At 47.1% G+C, this 18,411-nt stretch overlaps 1 protein-coding gene across 2 annotated transcripts in view; it reads right to left on the bottom strand.

Moving 5' to 3' along the window:
• sema6a (sema domain, transmembrane domain (TM), and cytoplasmic domain, (semaphorin) 6A) overlaps positions 1–18,411 on the bottom strand; it is a 92,516-nt gene that overhangs the window by 13,319 nt on the left and 60,786 nt on the right. For both annotated transcript variants that reach the window (XM_076149388.1, XM_076149389.1), the window contains exons 9-17: positions 17,937–18,025; positions 15,595–15,812; positions 13,567–13,698; positions 11,418–11,573; positions 8,838–9,011; positions 6,974–7,114; positions 6,780–6,857; positions 3,389–3,447; positions 2,441–2,461 (exon numbers count right to left, since the gene is read on the bottom strand). In XM_076149388.1, the coding sequence (XP_076005503.1) occupies positions 2,441–2,461; positions 3,389–3,447; positions 6,780–6,857; positions 6,974–7,114; positions 8,838–9,011; positions 11,418–11,573; positions 13,567–13,698; positions 15,595–15,812; positions 17,937–18,025 (1,068 nt within the window). The remainder of the gene's footprint in view (positions 1–2,440; positions 2,462–3,388; positions 3,448–6,779; positions 6,858–6,973; positions 7,115–8,837; positions 9,012–11,417; positions 11,574–13,566; positions 13,699–15,594; positions 15,813–17,936; positions 18,026–18,411) is intronic.

Below are 18,411 nucleotides of genomic sequence, written 5' to 3'. Positions count from 1 at the left end.
CTGCTTTAACACGCTCGCTCCACAGGGGAGGTGACGCGCCTGTGTGTGTGTGTATGTGTGTGCTTGCAGATGTGTGAGTGAGTGAGTTCAGTATGTGTTCATGCATGTGAGGGACCAATTCAGGGGACTAATGCTGATGTTGCTGGTGGACCAGGCACAACAGGCACCTACACACAACACCCTGAGCCCCCTGCCCCCCCTGCCCCCCTGCCCCCCCGCCCTCGCCTCCTCTGTGTGGCAAATCATTAAAATGATTTATTTAACTATTGGCCCAGGGCTGAGAGATTAGTGTGACAGGCCTATTTTATAATTCATTCCCCCACCGCCAGGGGAAGAGCAATTCAGTCCGATGACACACATAGAGCGTGGCTCAGAGCATCTCCTCTGTGGACGGCGGGGGGAAAGCCCCAAACTGCAGACGAAGGCACATCCTCTTTCTACAGATTAAAAGAGAGGCAAGGCGGTCTAGCCTCAGATGTCTGGAGCGGAGGAGAGCAGAGAGAGAGTGGGCACTTTTTTCCTTCTGTATTATTATTTTTTTATATCTTGAAATCCATATCAACCTGCAGCAGATAGATAGAGGGGGTGGGGGGCCACGGCGAAGAACTGTGTTGAATGTGTGTGTGTGTGTGTGTGAGTGAGTGTGTTAATGCGTCTCAGAATACACGGCCAAACCCGTGGGAGCATATTCAGCACGATAGGGGTGCACACCAACACAGATGCTTTTTCAGTGACCCTGGCGCTCCAGAAGGAGGGGGAGTCACGGGGGGTGGGGGGGTTCGGGAGGGGAGGGGGGATACAGCCACAGGGAGGGGGTTGTAGCAGAAGCTGGGATTTTTCTGGAAGGGCTTCAAAATAGCTATTCTTGTCATTCTGTATGGATCTGACTGTTTTGATCTGGCAGCTGAGAGGTGTAATACACCCCTCGTTAGAAGAAAGTAGGAGTCTAGATGTACAGAATGTGTGTGTGTGTGTGTGTGTGTAGGTGCTTCGGAAAAAAAGTGTGACATTGTGTGACATTGCTGCAGGCTAATCACATCTGTTGCAGATTCCTTATAAAGCATCAGTGTTACCAATCAGCCGGCGCCGGGCCATATTTAAACCTCATGTTAAAGCTGCAAACACACACGTGAGAGTCGCTGTGCTGATGTGGATCCTGTGTTTGAAGCTGCACTCGTATACGTTCTCCACAAATAACTCTACGCCTTCACACGAGTCACACCGTACAACAACCATGGGGGGTTTCATCACGGGGAGTCGACTGAGCGGAGCTGGTTTGATGGCCCGAGGTTGCGTCCGTGTTGTGACCTTTGCCGCTGTTTCTACCAGCCACGGCAACTTCATTTAACATAATAATAATCATAATAGAATCGTCCATATCCTTGATTGTCTGTGTTTAATTAGAAGTGCAGACCAGCGAACGCCGCCTCTGGTAAACTAACGTGGGCGGAGTTAATGTCAAGTATGAACCTGACCTTAAAACTTGAGATTCCATCATTAGAGATCCGGGGAAAAATGTAGCAGGAAAACACTTTATGAGCCACTTAGCATATTCGAATGTAACTCGACCTGTAGGTTCATGTCGAGCAGCTTGAAGAGGCGTTCGTTGTGTTCTATGGATTGTGTTCTGTAGGTTCATTCTACAAACTATTGGACTAATAAGATGGACAGAAACTCTCTAACTCACACAAACTGTCTGAGTGACCTAGTTTGGACTGTCTTACTGCGATCGTGACATTAATTTTGTATTATTATGAAAGCAAACGTCTGTTCACACCCATGCATGTTTCCATTTGCCTGTTGTGTGCGTTTGTGGCGATCGCACAACGTTGGGCGGTGTCTGGCAGAAAAAAAAAACACCCTGATCTTTGCCGGCGCTGCACAGAGGAGTTTAACCTCTCTCCCCCTTTCAACACGTGCTGCTTAATGTGCATGTTGATGCGTCCCTTCACAACAAACAAGCCCAGATTCATCCAATTAGTGAAGCAAAGGTCAGGGCTAATCGATGCAATTGCACAGGGAACAGCGAGGCGAGAGGGGAGAGAGGGGAGAGAGGGGAGAGAAGGGAGAGAAGGGAGAGAGAAAGGTCTAATAAATATTTAAGACTTTTAATTTAGCAGCCCTGATTTCCATTCTCATCTACTTTAATCCAAAGATCAGGGGGGCTGAGCGAGGATGACATCATGAGAGGAGACTGGGTGGCCTAGGCTGTAGCGTTTCATTTCCATCAAAAAGGAAGGAATGAAATGTGTTTAGTTAAAACCTGGAGTCATTAATAACCTCTCGTGGGCGGAGTTTTAATTTTCTTGAGAGGGGGGAGAGACAGATTGATTAGATGAAGAGGTGGGGTAGAAGTTAAACAGGCAGGGGAGATGAATGAAATGCAGCCCGCCTGTCTGTTATTTCATTACTACCTCCACAGTATATCTGGGGTACTTACCATTCAGTGCCACAAAGGTATCTAGAAAAAAAGATAAAAAGGAGAGGAGTTAGTGCTTACATACCTTAGAATAATCAAAAGCCACGACTTTTAAAGTAATTCAGAATCGACTGGCTGCTGGGTAGATCCACTACGTGCTCATCAGAGGTGATCTATACGGCCTCTATAGTTAATGAGCGTCCAATGCTACGGCTTCCCTTCACTACACAGGGCTGATGAATCTGAAGGGAGAACACACCACCTTCATTTACTCTGAGTAAACAGATTAAATCCAGATGAAATGGAGATAGATGACTGATTTAATGTCAGAGTTTTTTTGAAGTCTCTCATGCATACCAAGCAGCTCAGCCGACTGTCAGGAGATTCATCACCAACGACAAATCAGAAACACTGACCCCAGACGATACAGGGCGGCGTTTTTCATTTGCGTCGTGGAGATGAAGGGGTGTGTGTGTGTTTGTTCATGCAGTCCTCTGTATGTTGTGTGGTGAATAGTAAAAGAGGCCTTTCAAGAGGGTTGGCTGACCGCTGGGTGCTCAACCGCCGTCTTTTGTTGTGTTTGGACGCCAGTAAAATCCTTCCCCTGTATGTCGTTTGAATGTTTGGGTTGTGTGATCACGGCGATTTTTTCAAGAAGGAACCCCAGTCTTTGCACCAAAACGGGACACAACACTCTATTGACCGGGGTGCCAGAGACGCAGCGATGAAGGACAGAGGAGGATCAGAGCCGAAAGGGACAGATGGATGGAAGAGGCTGAAGGAGAGGATTGTGAGGTTGGAACAGACGGGCAGAAGAAGGTGACAGCAGCGTAGAGGGGATGGAGGGAAAGAGGGAGACTGACTTAACAGAGAGGAGAGGAATGGGGGGAGTATGGAAGAGAGAGAGAGAAAGAGCGGGAGAGAGAGAGAGCGAGAGAGAGAGAGATAGTCTGACGAAGGCCTGCTTACTTTGGCAGTCTCCCAGGCCATCTGTGTTACCATGCTCCACGTCCTGCTCAAAGGCGGATCTGCAGGGAACAGAGACATCATGGTCAGCAATGGAAAACAGGCCGCGCAATGCCGGCACACCACACCTAACAAAGTAACAAGGCTGTAGGGAAGGTACTACACCCCCCACCCCCCCAAAACACAACGCAGCCCATCGTATGTTGGCACACGGCGGCTCAGGCTAAAGAAAGCCCGGTACTGGAACAAAACGAAAAAACACCTCGCAGGTACCCCGCAGGCCACGAATCACCGGCTACAAAGAATACAGAGCAAGGCTAGTAAATCCATATCTGGCACAGGACTGAATGCGTTAGGAGTATTTATCCAAGATTCGATCAAAATAGAAAGTTGTTCACACAATTGCACGAAAACATTGCAACATCCTTTTCTCCCCTTAGCCAGTATTGAGGTGGGGGGTTGGTATAGAGATATGATGTCGTTCAAATCGCACGGCCCGACAGCAGGGCAGTAAGGTGTGACCATGCTCAAGGACCAGAGAGAGAGAGAGAGAGAGAGAGAGAGAGAGAGAGAGAGAGAGGGGAAGAGAGAGAGAGAGTTATGTTATCTGCACCAAGACCTGTTCCCTTCCACATAGACCACCAAGCAGGCAGTAAGCAGATCTGTGAAACAGAGCGGACCAACTGTCAACCAGACTCACAGTCACGCATGACAGCTTTTCACAGTCCTCCACAACCCCCTTTCCCTCCTCCTTCTCCTTATTCTTCTGCTCACCCGCCTGCCATCTTCCTCACCCTCCACTGATCACAATGATAGCATGAAGAGGAATTATTTTCCAAAACCACAACCGCCCCTTATGTGCCCGGTCGGAGTTGAAAGCCCTGACCTGATGTAGCCAGGGGGAAACCAGGACAGAGCTGGAATGTTTAAGAAATGTAGTTTAGAGCTGCAAGGACCCAACAAATAGCTGAATAGTGTTTTCTTTAGGTATGAACTGAAACATTCTTTTACTGTTCATCTCTTTCTGTAGCTTGGTCCTAATTGGAGAGCAGTTGGTACATTCTATCCCCTTGAAAACCAAATATCTTCGCCGACTGGTATGGGAGGAAAACAACAATGCAGCAAAGCCTCCTCGTTTCATTTGAGGGAGAACGTTTCATCTTCTTATCTGATTTGTCTATCATATGAAGTCTTTATCAGAAACAGAATCAGGGCGCAAAAGAGTTGCGTAATCTTACACACCCACCCACCCACACACACACACACACACACACACGCACACACACACACGTTGTTTGGCTTCTTTGACAGGGCCAGAAGAGTTGCAGCCATCAGGTCATGGTTCCATAGTATCAGTGTAGTGAAAACAAAGACGTGTGTTAATTAAATTCTATTCATTTGAGCAGCGTTGTGAGTAATGAGTCATGATTTTGGATCCAGTTGTCCCCAGGATGACCAGGCACACTGGTGAGGGAGTGTCTGCTCCTTCCTTGTGTAAGTGCATGAACCATGGTGTGACGTAAAGACTCAAGTCCCAATGCAGCTGCAGTATAACAACACAAATGCAGTAAATTAGAATGTGATTCTGGAGGAGTTTCACCTCCCTGTAAGCTTCAGATCCCACTGGGACAGCATCATACATATTTAAATCGAATTCAAATTGCACTTCATAACTTAAAACCCAGGCAGCCGAGGGCCACATTTGATATCACCTGGCATCAGGTGTGTTTATGATGTAGAACGTGTGGTTGCAGAGGTGACTCTGGTAGAGAGACGCAGGTCAGACATAATAGCATTAATGATTCATAATCAAAGCCAATGGGTGACCGGGACTTTAGATGAAGTGCACATTATGCTTCTAATGCAAACTAATTCCTTCACTGAGAAATACCTCAGCTCATATGTTCATGTGTTCACAGAATCAAACACTTATTCATCTGATTATCTGTACATTGGCCATACTGCAGCCCGAGCTGTTCACAGACAGCAGGTATAAGAGGCATAGCTCCACTGGGAAAGCTGGCATGGGGGTGCTGAGGCCAGATGGAAGGAGAAAGGAGGGGGCACACCAGAGAGAGAGGGAGAGAGAGAAAATAAGTCACAGGCAAAACAGAAAAGGACAGACGGATAAAAATAGATCCATGGCGCGGGACGGACAGAAGTAGTTAGCAGGTACGCTGTGAGATAATGAGGAAGTAGAGGAGAGAGAGAGAAAGGAGAGTATTAGAGTAGAAGGTGAGTCTTTAGAATCCGACCCGGGAACCTGTTTGTTTGAAGGAACCATTAGTTATTCACCTCAGAACGCCTCTGACCTTCCCCTCCTCCGTCCCCCCTCCCTCCCTCCTCCCCCGGCTGATTATCAAATGCTTTGAATAGCTCACCGCCAACCACCAAATGGTGCCCGGCTTAATCCTCCTCTCACTCACTTAGAAATATTGTCCGGCGAGGGAGTGAGGTCATCTGCCCTCTTAATGCCACTGTGTCATCTCCTACTGCAAAGTGGAAACTCATCCAGAACCGTCCAGAACTTCGGCTTTGCAAAAATAATCATAGGATGGATAATACATGTGTGTTTTGTGTGGGTTCAGTTTTATATGTATATGTGGCGTTGTGTGAGTGTGTATGTGTGTGTGCCTTTGGTGAAAATGGAACCCCAAACCAATAATTTTGCAGCCGGGGATCAAATTCATTCAGTGTCAAGTAGCCATTAGAGCTCTGGCCCTTTTGTTATGACTTCATCTGTAAAATGTTTTTCCCACCACAAAAATCCACATGCTGTTTGTTCAGAAAGCATCATCTGGTTCTGTGTCATAACTACGGCCACAAATTATAGTTACCGCTACCATCCAGCTTTCCCCCGGCCAACGTACCCAACCCCAAGCCCGGGGCAAACAACACTTTCCTTCCATTCATCCTTCCAACAGGGCCGTTCAGCTGGGAGGAAATGGCACACGCCGTAAAATTAGAACGATCACAGACGCGACAAATGGCGAGGAGAACGCTACCAGGCACGACAGACACACTTAAGTCTCTTGACGTTTTGATATCATCGTATTTATGAGATCTCTTGGGCTGTAAAAGCTTTACGTGACTTCTTTCACGGGTCCACTTGGATCCAGCCGGTCTCTGTATGAGTCCTAATCCAGGCGTGTTGATTTGAGATGGAGAGCAGAGAGAACTAGGGCGGGTACAGAGTATTTCTAGCTAGTGGAGCGTCACGTTGCTACCAGAGTTGGCCTTCTCTCTGTGTTTTGATCTGTTTGGGTTGACCACATTTTAGATCAAGCCCAATTTTATCCTCTGATCTAATTGGGCTGCGTTCTGTCTGTCCTCTGGGTCTCCCTTGTTTTGAAAATGAACTTATGCTTGCTGGGCTGTGGCTTCTGTTACTTACTTGCTGTTGCCGACCACCTGTCTGCAGGCTCCTTCTGCTACCCATCCGCAGTATGGATCTCTTGAAGCTATACAGGACCTGGATCAAACACACACACACCTTGTTATACCACCTTACAATAATGTTTCCCTCGACAACATTTAGATAAAACCAAGAACAAAGACCAATAATTCCATACATAGATATGAACTTACTTCTTGCATCTCCCGTGCCTTTCGCAGCGGGACAGTGGCACTTTGACCACACAGGAGGTGAACGCAACCCACAGACAGTGACTACTGCTGTCTAACTGCATGCTGACGATGCGCTTGTCTTCCACACCGTCTATACTGCACCTAGGAGTGGAGACAGAGAGTATCAGTGTCTGTGGTACTGCTGCATCAATCCCAGCATGTTTGGAGGATTGTTGTGTTGTTTTCAGGATGTATGCATGGGTGAATGTGAGGTCACTTTGAAGCACTTTGGATTAAACCGCTACATAAGTACAGCCCATTACAAAGAAAGGGAAACTGTGCGGTCAGGATGGTCAGAGATAATGCTAAAATAGAGAACATGAGGCGCAGAAATGGAGAAGGAGAAAAGGCGATCAGAAAAGAGGGTGAAACAAATACAACAGACAGATGGTCACTGTGAGTAGTCAGCAATAACACAGCACTTAACTGTAAACCCTACTAACGCTGCCCCCCCCCCTGCCCTCCCCCCACAATCCTCCCCTCTATCACTCTACCATCCCTCCATCCTGACCGGCAAACCTTAGTCTTTGTCCGCCAACAGGCACACGTTCTAATCCCTCTGGGTGTGTCAAGCATCTCTCCGTCCCTTCTCTCCATCCAGCCCAGCTCCAGGGATTTAATCTCCCCTGTGCAGCGCTCTCGTCCTGCAATAACGCTCTCAATTAGAGCTTAGAGTCCAGATACACTGGGTAATACGCGGCAATCGGGCCTGGGCTTATCCGGCCAGGCAGGCAGGCAGGCAGGCAGGCAAGCGGGCGGACGAGTAAAGTCACTTACTGTACCGCACTAAAGCCAGATGGCCAGCAGCCAACGAATGCTCAGCCCCAGCCACAAAGACAGCACAGGACAGAGGGAGACAGGGACACACAAAGAGGGAGATGCATGGAGGAGACAAGAAGGAGACATAGCAAGGGGATGGGGGAGCAGAGGGATGGCGGGGAGCGTCCTTCATCCTGGTCACATGGCGACAGCATGTTGGGTAACAAACAGCGGTGACCTTGAAAGCCCTCTTGTCACGTCGCCGCTTCGCTTCCTTTCTTCCTTTCAGCCGTCTGACACAATAACTCTGCCCTGCGTCTTTCCATCTCTTCTCCCTGGTCTTCACCTCTGTTCTCTCTCCCTTCTCTGTTTGTGCTGCCATTCGTTCCCCCTCATCCATTACCCCAGGACTTAATATTTGCTTTGGCAGGCTGATACTGTGGTCCATTTTTCCTTATTCACTCCTATTCTAAATACACAACAACGCTCAGCTCCCTCCCCCGCCGCACCCAACTCACACACACTCACACACTCACACACACACTTCCACCCATACACGCACCAACAGCCGTGTAATGTATTAGCGAGAGATCCCAGGCTGGCTCTAAAGACAAACACAGACCTCTGTGTGAGTGTGTGTGTTTCCTTTAATCAGCCAAGCTTTTGGAGGAGCTGGGCTTGTGTGGTTGGGAACCACAGTGCGACGTTATCCAGAGCCCTCAGGTCCGCGTCTTTAATTTAGTAGCTGTGGTTGGGCACAGTGTAACTTGATAAAACTCTTTTAAATGATAGAGTAGCCATCTGGCTGCCTGGCTTCTCTGTGTAAGTTGGGGTTGGGGGAACTGACTGGCACTGATGGGGCTGCTGGGTTCGTGGGTTGGCTGACTAAGATGGTTGGAAACATACACATGCTCCCTCACTCACACACACACACACACACACACGCAATAGCTGACCACTGGTCTTTAGTAACAGTATCTACTCTGTGTGTTTCCAACTTTGAGCCTCTGGCTTCTGCGTGTGCTCCATTACACACACACATACTTCTACACAGGGGGGTACACACTTGTCGGGGTTGTAGACGTTGAGCTCCTCCAGAAACAGGCTGCCGTTCAGGAAGCCGTTGTTGATGTTGGCCAAGAACTTGAGGATGATTCCTTTCTCCGATCCCAGGAAGACCACTGTGTGATTCTTATGGGGACCTGCTTTGTTGTCCACCACGATGCGCGTCAGGCGATACCTGGAATGACAAGTCAGGCTAGATCAGTCAATTACATACATCAGTGAGTTCAATGCAATCCTGGCAAAGGTGTCAATCTGCTACTACACAGTAAACATTGTACTGTCAATGTCAATCAATGTCCTCCACCACGCAAGTCAAATATCTACCAAAGACCAAAGTCTACCAAGAAACAGCGGGGGGACATCGTGTCTTATTAAGCCCATTAATTGATTGTTACCTTGTTAGATGAGTCAGACAGCCATGGGGCATGTTTGTCTCAGCATGCAGATGTTGTACATAACATCACTTTGAATGTCTTTGAAAGAGGATGTATGTACGAGGTAGATAATTAAATAGCCGGATAAGAAAGCAGATTTGACAGCTGTCAGTCAGTGCAGGTTGGACTGCAGCCTCTATGTGCTTGTGTGTGTGTGTGTGTTGGAGGGGAAATTCAGATAGATCAAACAACAAACGAGCACTTGAAGACAATCCACTTCAGGCTATTTGCTTCTACCATCTGATTTCTCTCTATCACAGATGCTTCCATCTCTCAATCAGTTCCAGGCCAAAAAAGCTTTTAAAGTTATCAGAAATGTAAATATTTGCACGCAAGTTTGGTATTATGCAAATACTGTTTTGGCGATTTTGTCTTAATTGAGGGAGATGGCAATTACAGATTAAAGACGAGAGCTAATCCACAAATCAAAAAAGCCGGATTACTGACTTTGTGAGTGTTCTTTGTGCTGAGCAGAGGAGTTGAAACAGGGCGTTGTTGTGGTGGCGACTAAAGTAGGTAGACGCTGCTCTGGATTCGTTCAGTGTTCTCACAGATTGAACTCTCATCACATTGTTCTGTTCAGATTCCTCTCAATATCTCCTGTGAGGTCCGTGTCAATGGCCTTTTTCTAATTAACAATACCACCAATCCGCAGGTGTGGTTTTGATGCGTTGGAGCACCACAGGAGCTTTGCCAAGGGGATTTGATCTCCTGGAGGTAATGAAACCTCAAGGAGCGTCGGGACGTCCGCTGTCTGTCCCTCGTCAGGCTAATAAGAATCTGAAGAGGTCGATCCCTGATTGCAAGCTGAGGTCTCACATGTGAGCAAACACAAAGAAGCCAAAGCTGCGGCTGAATTCTTATTGTGTCTTCTCCAGGGTGTGACAGGATCAAGCTTTATCAGCGATGGCATTTAGAGCATTCACTAGTATTCCATATGGAGGCTGTGACACAGATATTAGGAGACGCCTCATTTTCCTTCCACCCATCTGCCTTGATGATGCCGCTGCTTGTTTAAGCTTACATAATGCTTTTAGCTAAACACTTGGACCGGCACGCAGCAAGACTCTGCTCATCTCCAATTAAATTAAATACTCTGATTCCTGATTCCTACTCTGATTTGAAGGCAGGAATGCTTTGTTGCATGGTTAAAGGACACTAATGAACAGAGAGAGCTGAAGGAAATGCATCCATGAATCGTGTGCGTTCTGACTAAGCGAGCAGAGTTCTGTATGTATGTCAAACCTCAGCCAAGTAAAAGCAAGATGTGATACTGTGCAAATAACTTGTAAAACCTTTAAAGTTTCCTTATGTAGCTCATCTTTAAAGTCACGTTGCCGGCGCTGCTGAGGCTTGTTGAGGATCTGGCAGGTTTATTATCCAGTTCAAGCTATTCTAACCAGAAGTTCTTGCCCAATTAAAAACTACACAAATTGTCTTGATACCATCCAAAGCACAATCAGGCAGCATCGCCGTGCCAATGTCATGGCACAGGACTGCTGCACTCCCACAGAAACTGGCTGAAATGTCAGCGAGCAGTGGAGTTAAAAGCCAGACGGACCTTGATGATCAAACAGCCTCAGCCACAGTGCGCTGGCGTTTGTGGAAAGGGCTCGACTCCAGCATCTCTGGAGAAAAGCCAACCGCAGCACACAAAAAATACAAAATAAAAACTTTTTAAATCCATGCAGCCTCATGGGAACATCCTGGGAGGAATCAAACAAGCTATTTCTAGTTAAAAAAGCCCGATCTTTGGTGAAATCATTGTCTTAGAGACGGCTTATAGAGGCGTAAATCCCTATGAAATCCCTGCCTGCGTGAAAGACTGACGGACTCTGTTTACCTTACGCATATTTGAGCATAAAGAACCTTGAAATCACTATAAATACAAACTGCATACTCCGAATGAATGCCATCTTCATTATGTCACTGTGCTGTGACTGTGGGAAAATGGCAGTATGCTGAAGATCCCTGTTTTCGGCTACAATGCTGAAAATAGGTCACCGGCTGCCTTTGTGGTGGAGTACTACTGTGATTTAATGAGCCTGACTCTCAGCGCAGCACTTCATTCACTTAATTATTGTGCTGCGCTGAAGAGGCTCATAGCTGGGCGGCGGATGAGAGCCTTTAGAGCGTGTAATACTCACCGGACCATAGTCTTGAGGAACCAGGGCCTGTTAGCGATGGAGGGCACGGCCTCGTCCATCAGAGGATGCATCTTGATGAAGTTGAGCGTGTCGTCGGGGAACTCGTTGGATACTTTGTAGCGCTCCATGTTGGGAGATCCTGCACAGCTGCCCGGCCTGCAGAGGATGGGAAAAAGAAGATGGCGAGAAGAAAGAGGAGAAATGAGAGGAAAATAAGGATGAGAGGAGTGAAAGGAAATGAGAACCAGCAGAGAGACACAAAAGAAAAGTAGTTATACTCGGCAGAATGGAACAAGCAATTTTTCACCATCAGAATTGCGATAGAAAAGTTCAGCTTCCATAAAATCGATGACGGCGGCCCAAATTGCTGAGCTCTGATTCTGAGAGGCTCGGGTCAGAGCGAACGGTACAAGGTGACTGCTTTGCTTTGGACTCACGACGGAGCGACTGAGACATTCTATCTATCTGATCCTTTTACAGTCGAGCTGGTGAGCGGCTTGCAAAGCAGAAGCAGCTTTTGATAGCGTATCCCCTTTGCACACATCTCACCTCTGAGAGCTTGTAAAGGCTCTTTACTGCATGCTCTCTGATTCCCTGCCACACCACATCATCCACACCAGCTCCTGGAAATATTAGCCAGCTGGCCTGTAAATGTCTGTGAATGTCAACATGGAAGGGTTGAACTCTAAAACACATAGAGACATGCCAGGGGCCAGACTTCAATCTCCAATAAGGATGAAACTCTTTGCAACCCCACACCAAACTGTCATGTCGGCACAGGAATAAAGAGCTGAATCTAAGCTAACATGATGCAGAAATACGGGGAAAACAATCTCTCTTTGACAGACGCTCCAGTCACGTATGTTTCATTAACCCTCAGTGTGACGCCAGTAAACTGGAAGGCAACATGCGCCCCCAGTAAAAAGTCAGCGACAGACCCGGCTGTAGCGTTTCCTTCCCTCCGGCTCCATCCACGTCTGAGGACATATGGAGAGCAAAACGGAAGCAGACATCTCCCAAATACGAGAATCTGTAAATGATTCAGCCTTCCGTCTTGCACATGGAGGAGCAGTCTGCTGCAGGGGCCGACCTGGGTGGCTTTGTTACAGCTCTCCGTCTGCTCGCCTGCACATGAAAGGTCTGAACGCATCACAGGGACGGAAATGAAATCAATCACATGGAGTGTGGAAGCAACACCGGGAACATCCGATCTCACCAACATCTGACCCCCTTTAACATAAGCAGGTAATTTCATGCTAATCAAGGGGAAGTGTGGCGTCTCTCACACACACACACACACACTCCACACGCGCACAAAGACAAGAGGGCTCCCTGTTGGAGAGGAGCGCACCCTCAACCATATGGGAACACACACAAACACACACACAAACACACACACTCACAAACAATTATCCTGGCCCAGATCTTTGTAGTAAAGCTTCTTTCCCTCTCTCTCCTTTTTTCCTGGAGAAAGGAGAGCAGCTCTTAGCTCGCTAATTAGTGAGCAATAGATGGGAGATTGATAAGGCTGCTGCATTTGTGGAATTAGCCAACCATCTGTAAAATGATCTCATGCTTCATTTGTTGATACTGAGCCTTTCTCTTTGATGCAGCTGTGTGTGTGTGTGTGGGGGGGGGGGCTGAAATAATTGGGGTAGGGGGTGCGGTTGTGAAGCGAGAGTGGTGTGTGTGTGTATGTGTGAGAGAGAGACAGAGAGAGACAGAGAGACAGAGAGACAGAGAGACGTTACCTAAAAGCTCGACTATGATAATTAATTATTAAAAATTATGCAACATGTGTTGGAAATGGGGTGATAACAAGTGTGTTTGTGTGTGTGCTGATTAGGGAGCATGTGTTGTTTCAAGGGCGTCTTTTTATAGATAATGTTAAAGTGTGTGTGAGAGAGAGAGAGAGAGAGAGAGAGAGAGAGAGAGAGAGAGAGAGAGAGAGAGAGAGAGAGAGAGAGAGAGAGAGAGAGAGAGAGAGAGAGAGAGAGAGAGAGAGATGTGATACAGAGAGAAACACGGTGAAAATGTGTGAATTAAACGTGTAAGTGTGTAGCTGTTAAATCCTGTGCATTTGCATGTGTGTGAGTGCTTGTGTGAGTGCTTGTGTGTGTGCACGGCGGCTAATTAGCTCCGGTTTTACCTTGGCTTGGGAACCTTGTCTTCAGGAAAAGGCGTCCAGGTGGAGTCTGGGGATTTTTGCTCTTTGAAGCGCCCTGTGAAGGTGTTGGCCACCTCCGCCATGTCATAGGCACACACTGCTGAGCCTGGAATGCTGCCAGCACACAAAGGAACACATAAACAATACTCCTCACAGAACATATGGAAGGAACACCTTGCCAAGCCGGGACTAGTACCAGGGGACAGAAAAATAGATTCACAATATGCTTTCCAGAATAGTAAGTTAACCATTAGCCCTGTCAGTATCAGAGCCTTTGTTGTTCCTTATTCTCACCGTGTTATAATGTCGGTCTCTACAGAATACTGCCTCAGTGACTATTAATGCTAAAATCCCGACTACACAACTTAAAATATCCCCAAATGACTGAACACAATCTTACACAAAATGAAGCGTTGGTGTGTCCGGGAAAAAAGTTCATGACCGGGTCAGGACGAGTCCCTGAACGCCACAGACTTAGTGAATGTCAGCGAACGGGCACAAGTGGTAATTTGTCTCCGACCTGTCCATGTTTCTGCCTGCGACTGGATGCTTGCTGCTAAAATCACGCTGTCTGGTCTTGGCATAACTCTGCCCAGCCAACACTGGGTTTCCCCAAAAGCCCTGAAGGCATCGTAGTTCATCACAACGCCAGAAATGCGGACAACACATGATCTTATTCTTGCTATTCATTGAAACGGGGAAAATACCCATCTTGTGATAGCAGAGGAGCCGCTGGCTTGTCTCTTGTCTGGGTGGAATCAATGCATAACAGAGGGTTGAGTCACATTTCTCACCCGTGGGCTTGGAGAAATTAAAACTAGCAATCTCTAATTATCTATCAATCTTACCGAACTGAGCTGAACCATCTCCCTCCTCCCCCCCGCTCCCCCCCTGCCCCCCCTCTCAGCTGGCTGGCCTTTCTGCCTATTGCATCATGGGTTAGACTCATCATGGAGACATGGAGGAGACAGCGTACACAACGGCACCATTATAGACAACAAGGTCACAGAGCTGTTAATTCCTGGCTGGGCTTGTAAATGACATAAACGGCGTTCTGCATTGGATGTGTAGAGAAAGTTAAACAGTCACACGTCTGTTTATATCAAGCCGCTAACAAGGCGGACAGATGATGAGCCAGCCAGTCAGCCAGCCAGTCAGCAAATTAGTCATCCAGGCAGCAAAGATTTTAAGGCAGCTGCACATGGAGGCAGGATATGAAATGACAAAGTTTGAGTGTTGCCTTATAGTCTGAATGTGTTCCATCTAATTTCACCCCCCAACTATGAAATGGAAAATTAATGCAAGGATCAAAACTGCTGCTTATAGAAATTTTCTACGGCGCTGCTTCATTGGGTTTTAACGTCCATTAACCATGCTCAATTGCATTGTCACAAGCAATTGTCTTATCTGCTAAAAAGCAGCCATAAAATGGAAAATTACAATATGTGTGAGCTAACAGCCGACTCGATGGCTTTGTGGTAATTTTCAATTTAGATAACAACTCCTCCTGCCTATGAATATGAAAGCAGCTCGGAATATGAATTATAAAAAGGGAGGATAAGATGAAGCCTCGCCGTGTCAAAGAGGGCAGCGGAACGGCTCTGACAGGATGTAAGTGTCGAGCCGGAGCGTCGCAGAGACGACTCGACCCTCGGTGCCACAGCGGGAGCACACACACACACACACACACACACACACACACACACACACACGCTGTGCTAATATTAATAAAGGTCACACTGTCACACTGCTGATGAATTATGGCATTTCACATTCATTAATTTACACAACAAAATATCACTGGGTTTATAAATTGAAAGTTCAAACGAGCTGCTGCGTCACTTGAATTCATTAAAGGTGAGCCAGAGGTTGGGCCACGTGTGCATGAAGACATTTACCTAAAGGAAGCAACACTCCTCCCTCCGTCTCCTTTAAGCCCCAAACCTGTAACGTTTCATTAAGACGCCGCCTCCTTCATTCATTCATCCCTTTCTTGTTCTTTCGACGTACCTGTTGTAAGGTGTGGAGAAGGTCGCCATGACAACGTCCCTCCCGTTAATGTGAATGACGTCGGTCACAGCCTGCAGGATGTTGAAGTAGAAGTGCGAGTCGCCGGGGATGGAGCAGTTGAGACGAGTCTTGAGGAAGGACGTCCACTGCTTCTCCAGGACGCGGGGCGAGCCGCCACGGTCGTTCTTACAGACCCTCGCCACCCGAGGAAACATCACCTGAGAGGTCAAAGGTCATGTTTAGCAGCACCTATTGCGTGCATGTCCTGGCTAATATTCACTTGTTATGTAAACTTGACAGTGAATGAAACTCTCCTAATAGAATCGAATGGAATTGTATCAAGAACAAAGAAATGACATCATACATCCAAAGCAGCAGCTGTTTTGCCTTTTTCTTCTTCCCTGTTCCTCTCTGTCTTTCACTTGAGCTCCCATTGGCTGTCAGCAGTGCCAGTCTTAGATTTCAGTCTCAGGATTTCAATACAAGATGGGGCCATGAAACTATGATGTGCCCCCCCTCTCCCCCTCCCCCCTCCCTCCTCCATTCTGATGGATGGATTTGGTCACACTACACCACAATCAATTCACACAGGACGACCCTGACCGTCTGGCCTGAGTGGATCCAGTCTGCCGACTCAAAATAGGCTTCAGAAATGTGCAGAGAATCCTTCATTGTTTCTGCTGCTTGAATGAACCACACAGGTGCATTCAACATCCTCTACATCCTTTTTACTCCTGGCACACACACACAGATACACATCGCTCTGTCTGCTCTGCCCTTGTAAGTGAGACATCACAGGGTGGCACAGCCGCGTGTCGTAATCCAAGGTTTTATCACAGGAGAGCAAATTAAAGTTAAGGAAAGTAAATTGCCATGTTTGATATGCTGCTAAACACTCGGCACCTGGCAACAGAAAATACAAAAGTACACAGCTTCAATGAGAGACGTCGCAGTAATTACAACTGTGCCGTAGCATCACGTAGTCTGTGTAGTAATTAGCCGATGTCACACTATACTTAGGGCAATAAATCTAACCCTGACCTGAAACGTAAACACTGTGAATGTGAGCAAACGTGCACTTAAACTAGATCCCTACACACACAGACACACACCCACACCTTTACACATCCCACACACGTACATATACCACACACTGCAACACCGACCACACACACACACACACACACACACACACACACACACACACACACACACACACACACACACACACACACACACACACACACACACAGATGCAGAAACACATGAGCCCAGTCCCTCAAACTGAATCCGATACGGTGTCAGCTTTATTATCGTTCATGATTGTATGCATACAGGCTTTAGCAGCCACTGACACTCACACACACGCATCACTTACGCTGAACAAATATCCAAATCAATGATCCCATTGCATGTTACAGATAAGATTGAAGTCCAATAAAGTCAATAGAGAACGGCCAGAGTGCAGTTATTAGCTTCCCATAAAGCGCTGAAGACAGTTTACATTGTCAAGAAAGGCGATCTAACGTATAATAATGCAGAGATAACATCCATAAAGCCTAAATGACTCTCTGAACCATCAGTTCTACCACCACACAGGCGTCATTACGGCGATATTGCTTTCAGAATTACCCGGGCAGATCCAGAGGCCTGATCTGTATTCACGCTCGGCAGAACACACGCCTGTCACTTTTGGCAGCAGATCCATTATCCCTGTGTTTCCCCATTACTGCAGCTCTGTTCTCATCTGTCCCCTCTCTGTCACTCTGCCTGCCTTTCATTTATTCCCCCCCCCAACCCCTAAAAAAAAAGCCTCCTATTGAGCGAATAATTTCCATAGTTTATTTTCCTCTCGCTGCCATCCAATTAAACTTTCCCTGAGCCGGGTCTCAAACCGGAGAAGAGAGGAGATTAATAGAAGAAAGTCTGTTACTGTCCCTCCGGTGTAAAACCTGAGCCAAGCCCGTTCCTCCCTCTCTCCTTCACACACGCACACCTTTACTCTTCCACTTGGGAAGAATACGACTTCAGGGCTCAGACTCAAACGCAGGGAACGCTGACGTGCGGTTCAAGTGGTATATTTAGACTTAAGGTTTTTTACAGACTTCCAGGCATTTTTCTTTAGGAACCTATTTAAGGTTCCGCATCCTGTCGGGTGTTTATCTGTTGCTGAATAAGGTTTGGCCACTTTGCCGCTCCTGAAAGCCTTCATCCAGTTATGTGATACACCCTCATCCTGTTTGTTTCCTTTTAGACACTTCCTGTATTTACCACTAAGTAGGAAGTCGCCTCTGATTAGAGCCTCAAACAATAGCGGGGAGCAAAAAAGGCAGCTCCCTTACCTTTCCCATTGTGTTGTACTCCATCGCAATTTCCCGAAAGAAGAAGTAGATGTAGCCGCCGTAATTGACTGCCTGGACAAAATAGGGCTCTGGAGACAAAGAGATTAAATTAATAATAACATAATAGGCAAACGTTTCCATGGTAAACATTCCTGACAGCAGGATTCACAGTAAACATGTGGAATATCGGTCAAACTATACAGAGAAGCAGCGATTGTGTGTCCTCAGTGTCTCAATCCATCATTCATCATAACAGTGCAACAATCTGCATGCAAAGGAATGAGAAATCTCTGTATTGAGTTCTGACAGGTGGGACTTGTGCTTGTTGCCCCCCCGGCAGAGCAATTTCCTGCCTCCATCAACAACACCGGGTCAGGTTGGCGAAATGACTACATCAACCAGAGCGTGTAGTATTAGCATAAGTGCTTTTTGCTCTTCATACATACACAAGCAAGGAAGAGTCGCACACGAGCAG

Source organism: Genypterus blacodes, unplaced genomic scaffold (assembly GCF_046128005.1).
Source record: "Genypterus blacodes isolate CSIRO-AG114 ecotype Tasmania unplaced genomic scaffold, CSIRO-AGI_Gbla_v1 ptg000045l_1, whole genome shotgun sequence".
NCBI lineage: Eukaryota > Metazoa > Chordata > Actinopteri > Ophidiiformes > Ophidiidae > Genypterus > Genypterus blacodes.
Note: the sequence above shows the minus strand (reverse complement) of the source record. Positions and strands in the feature narration are given on the sequence as shown.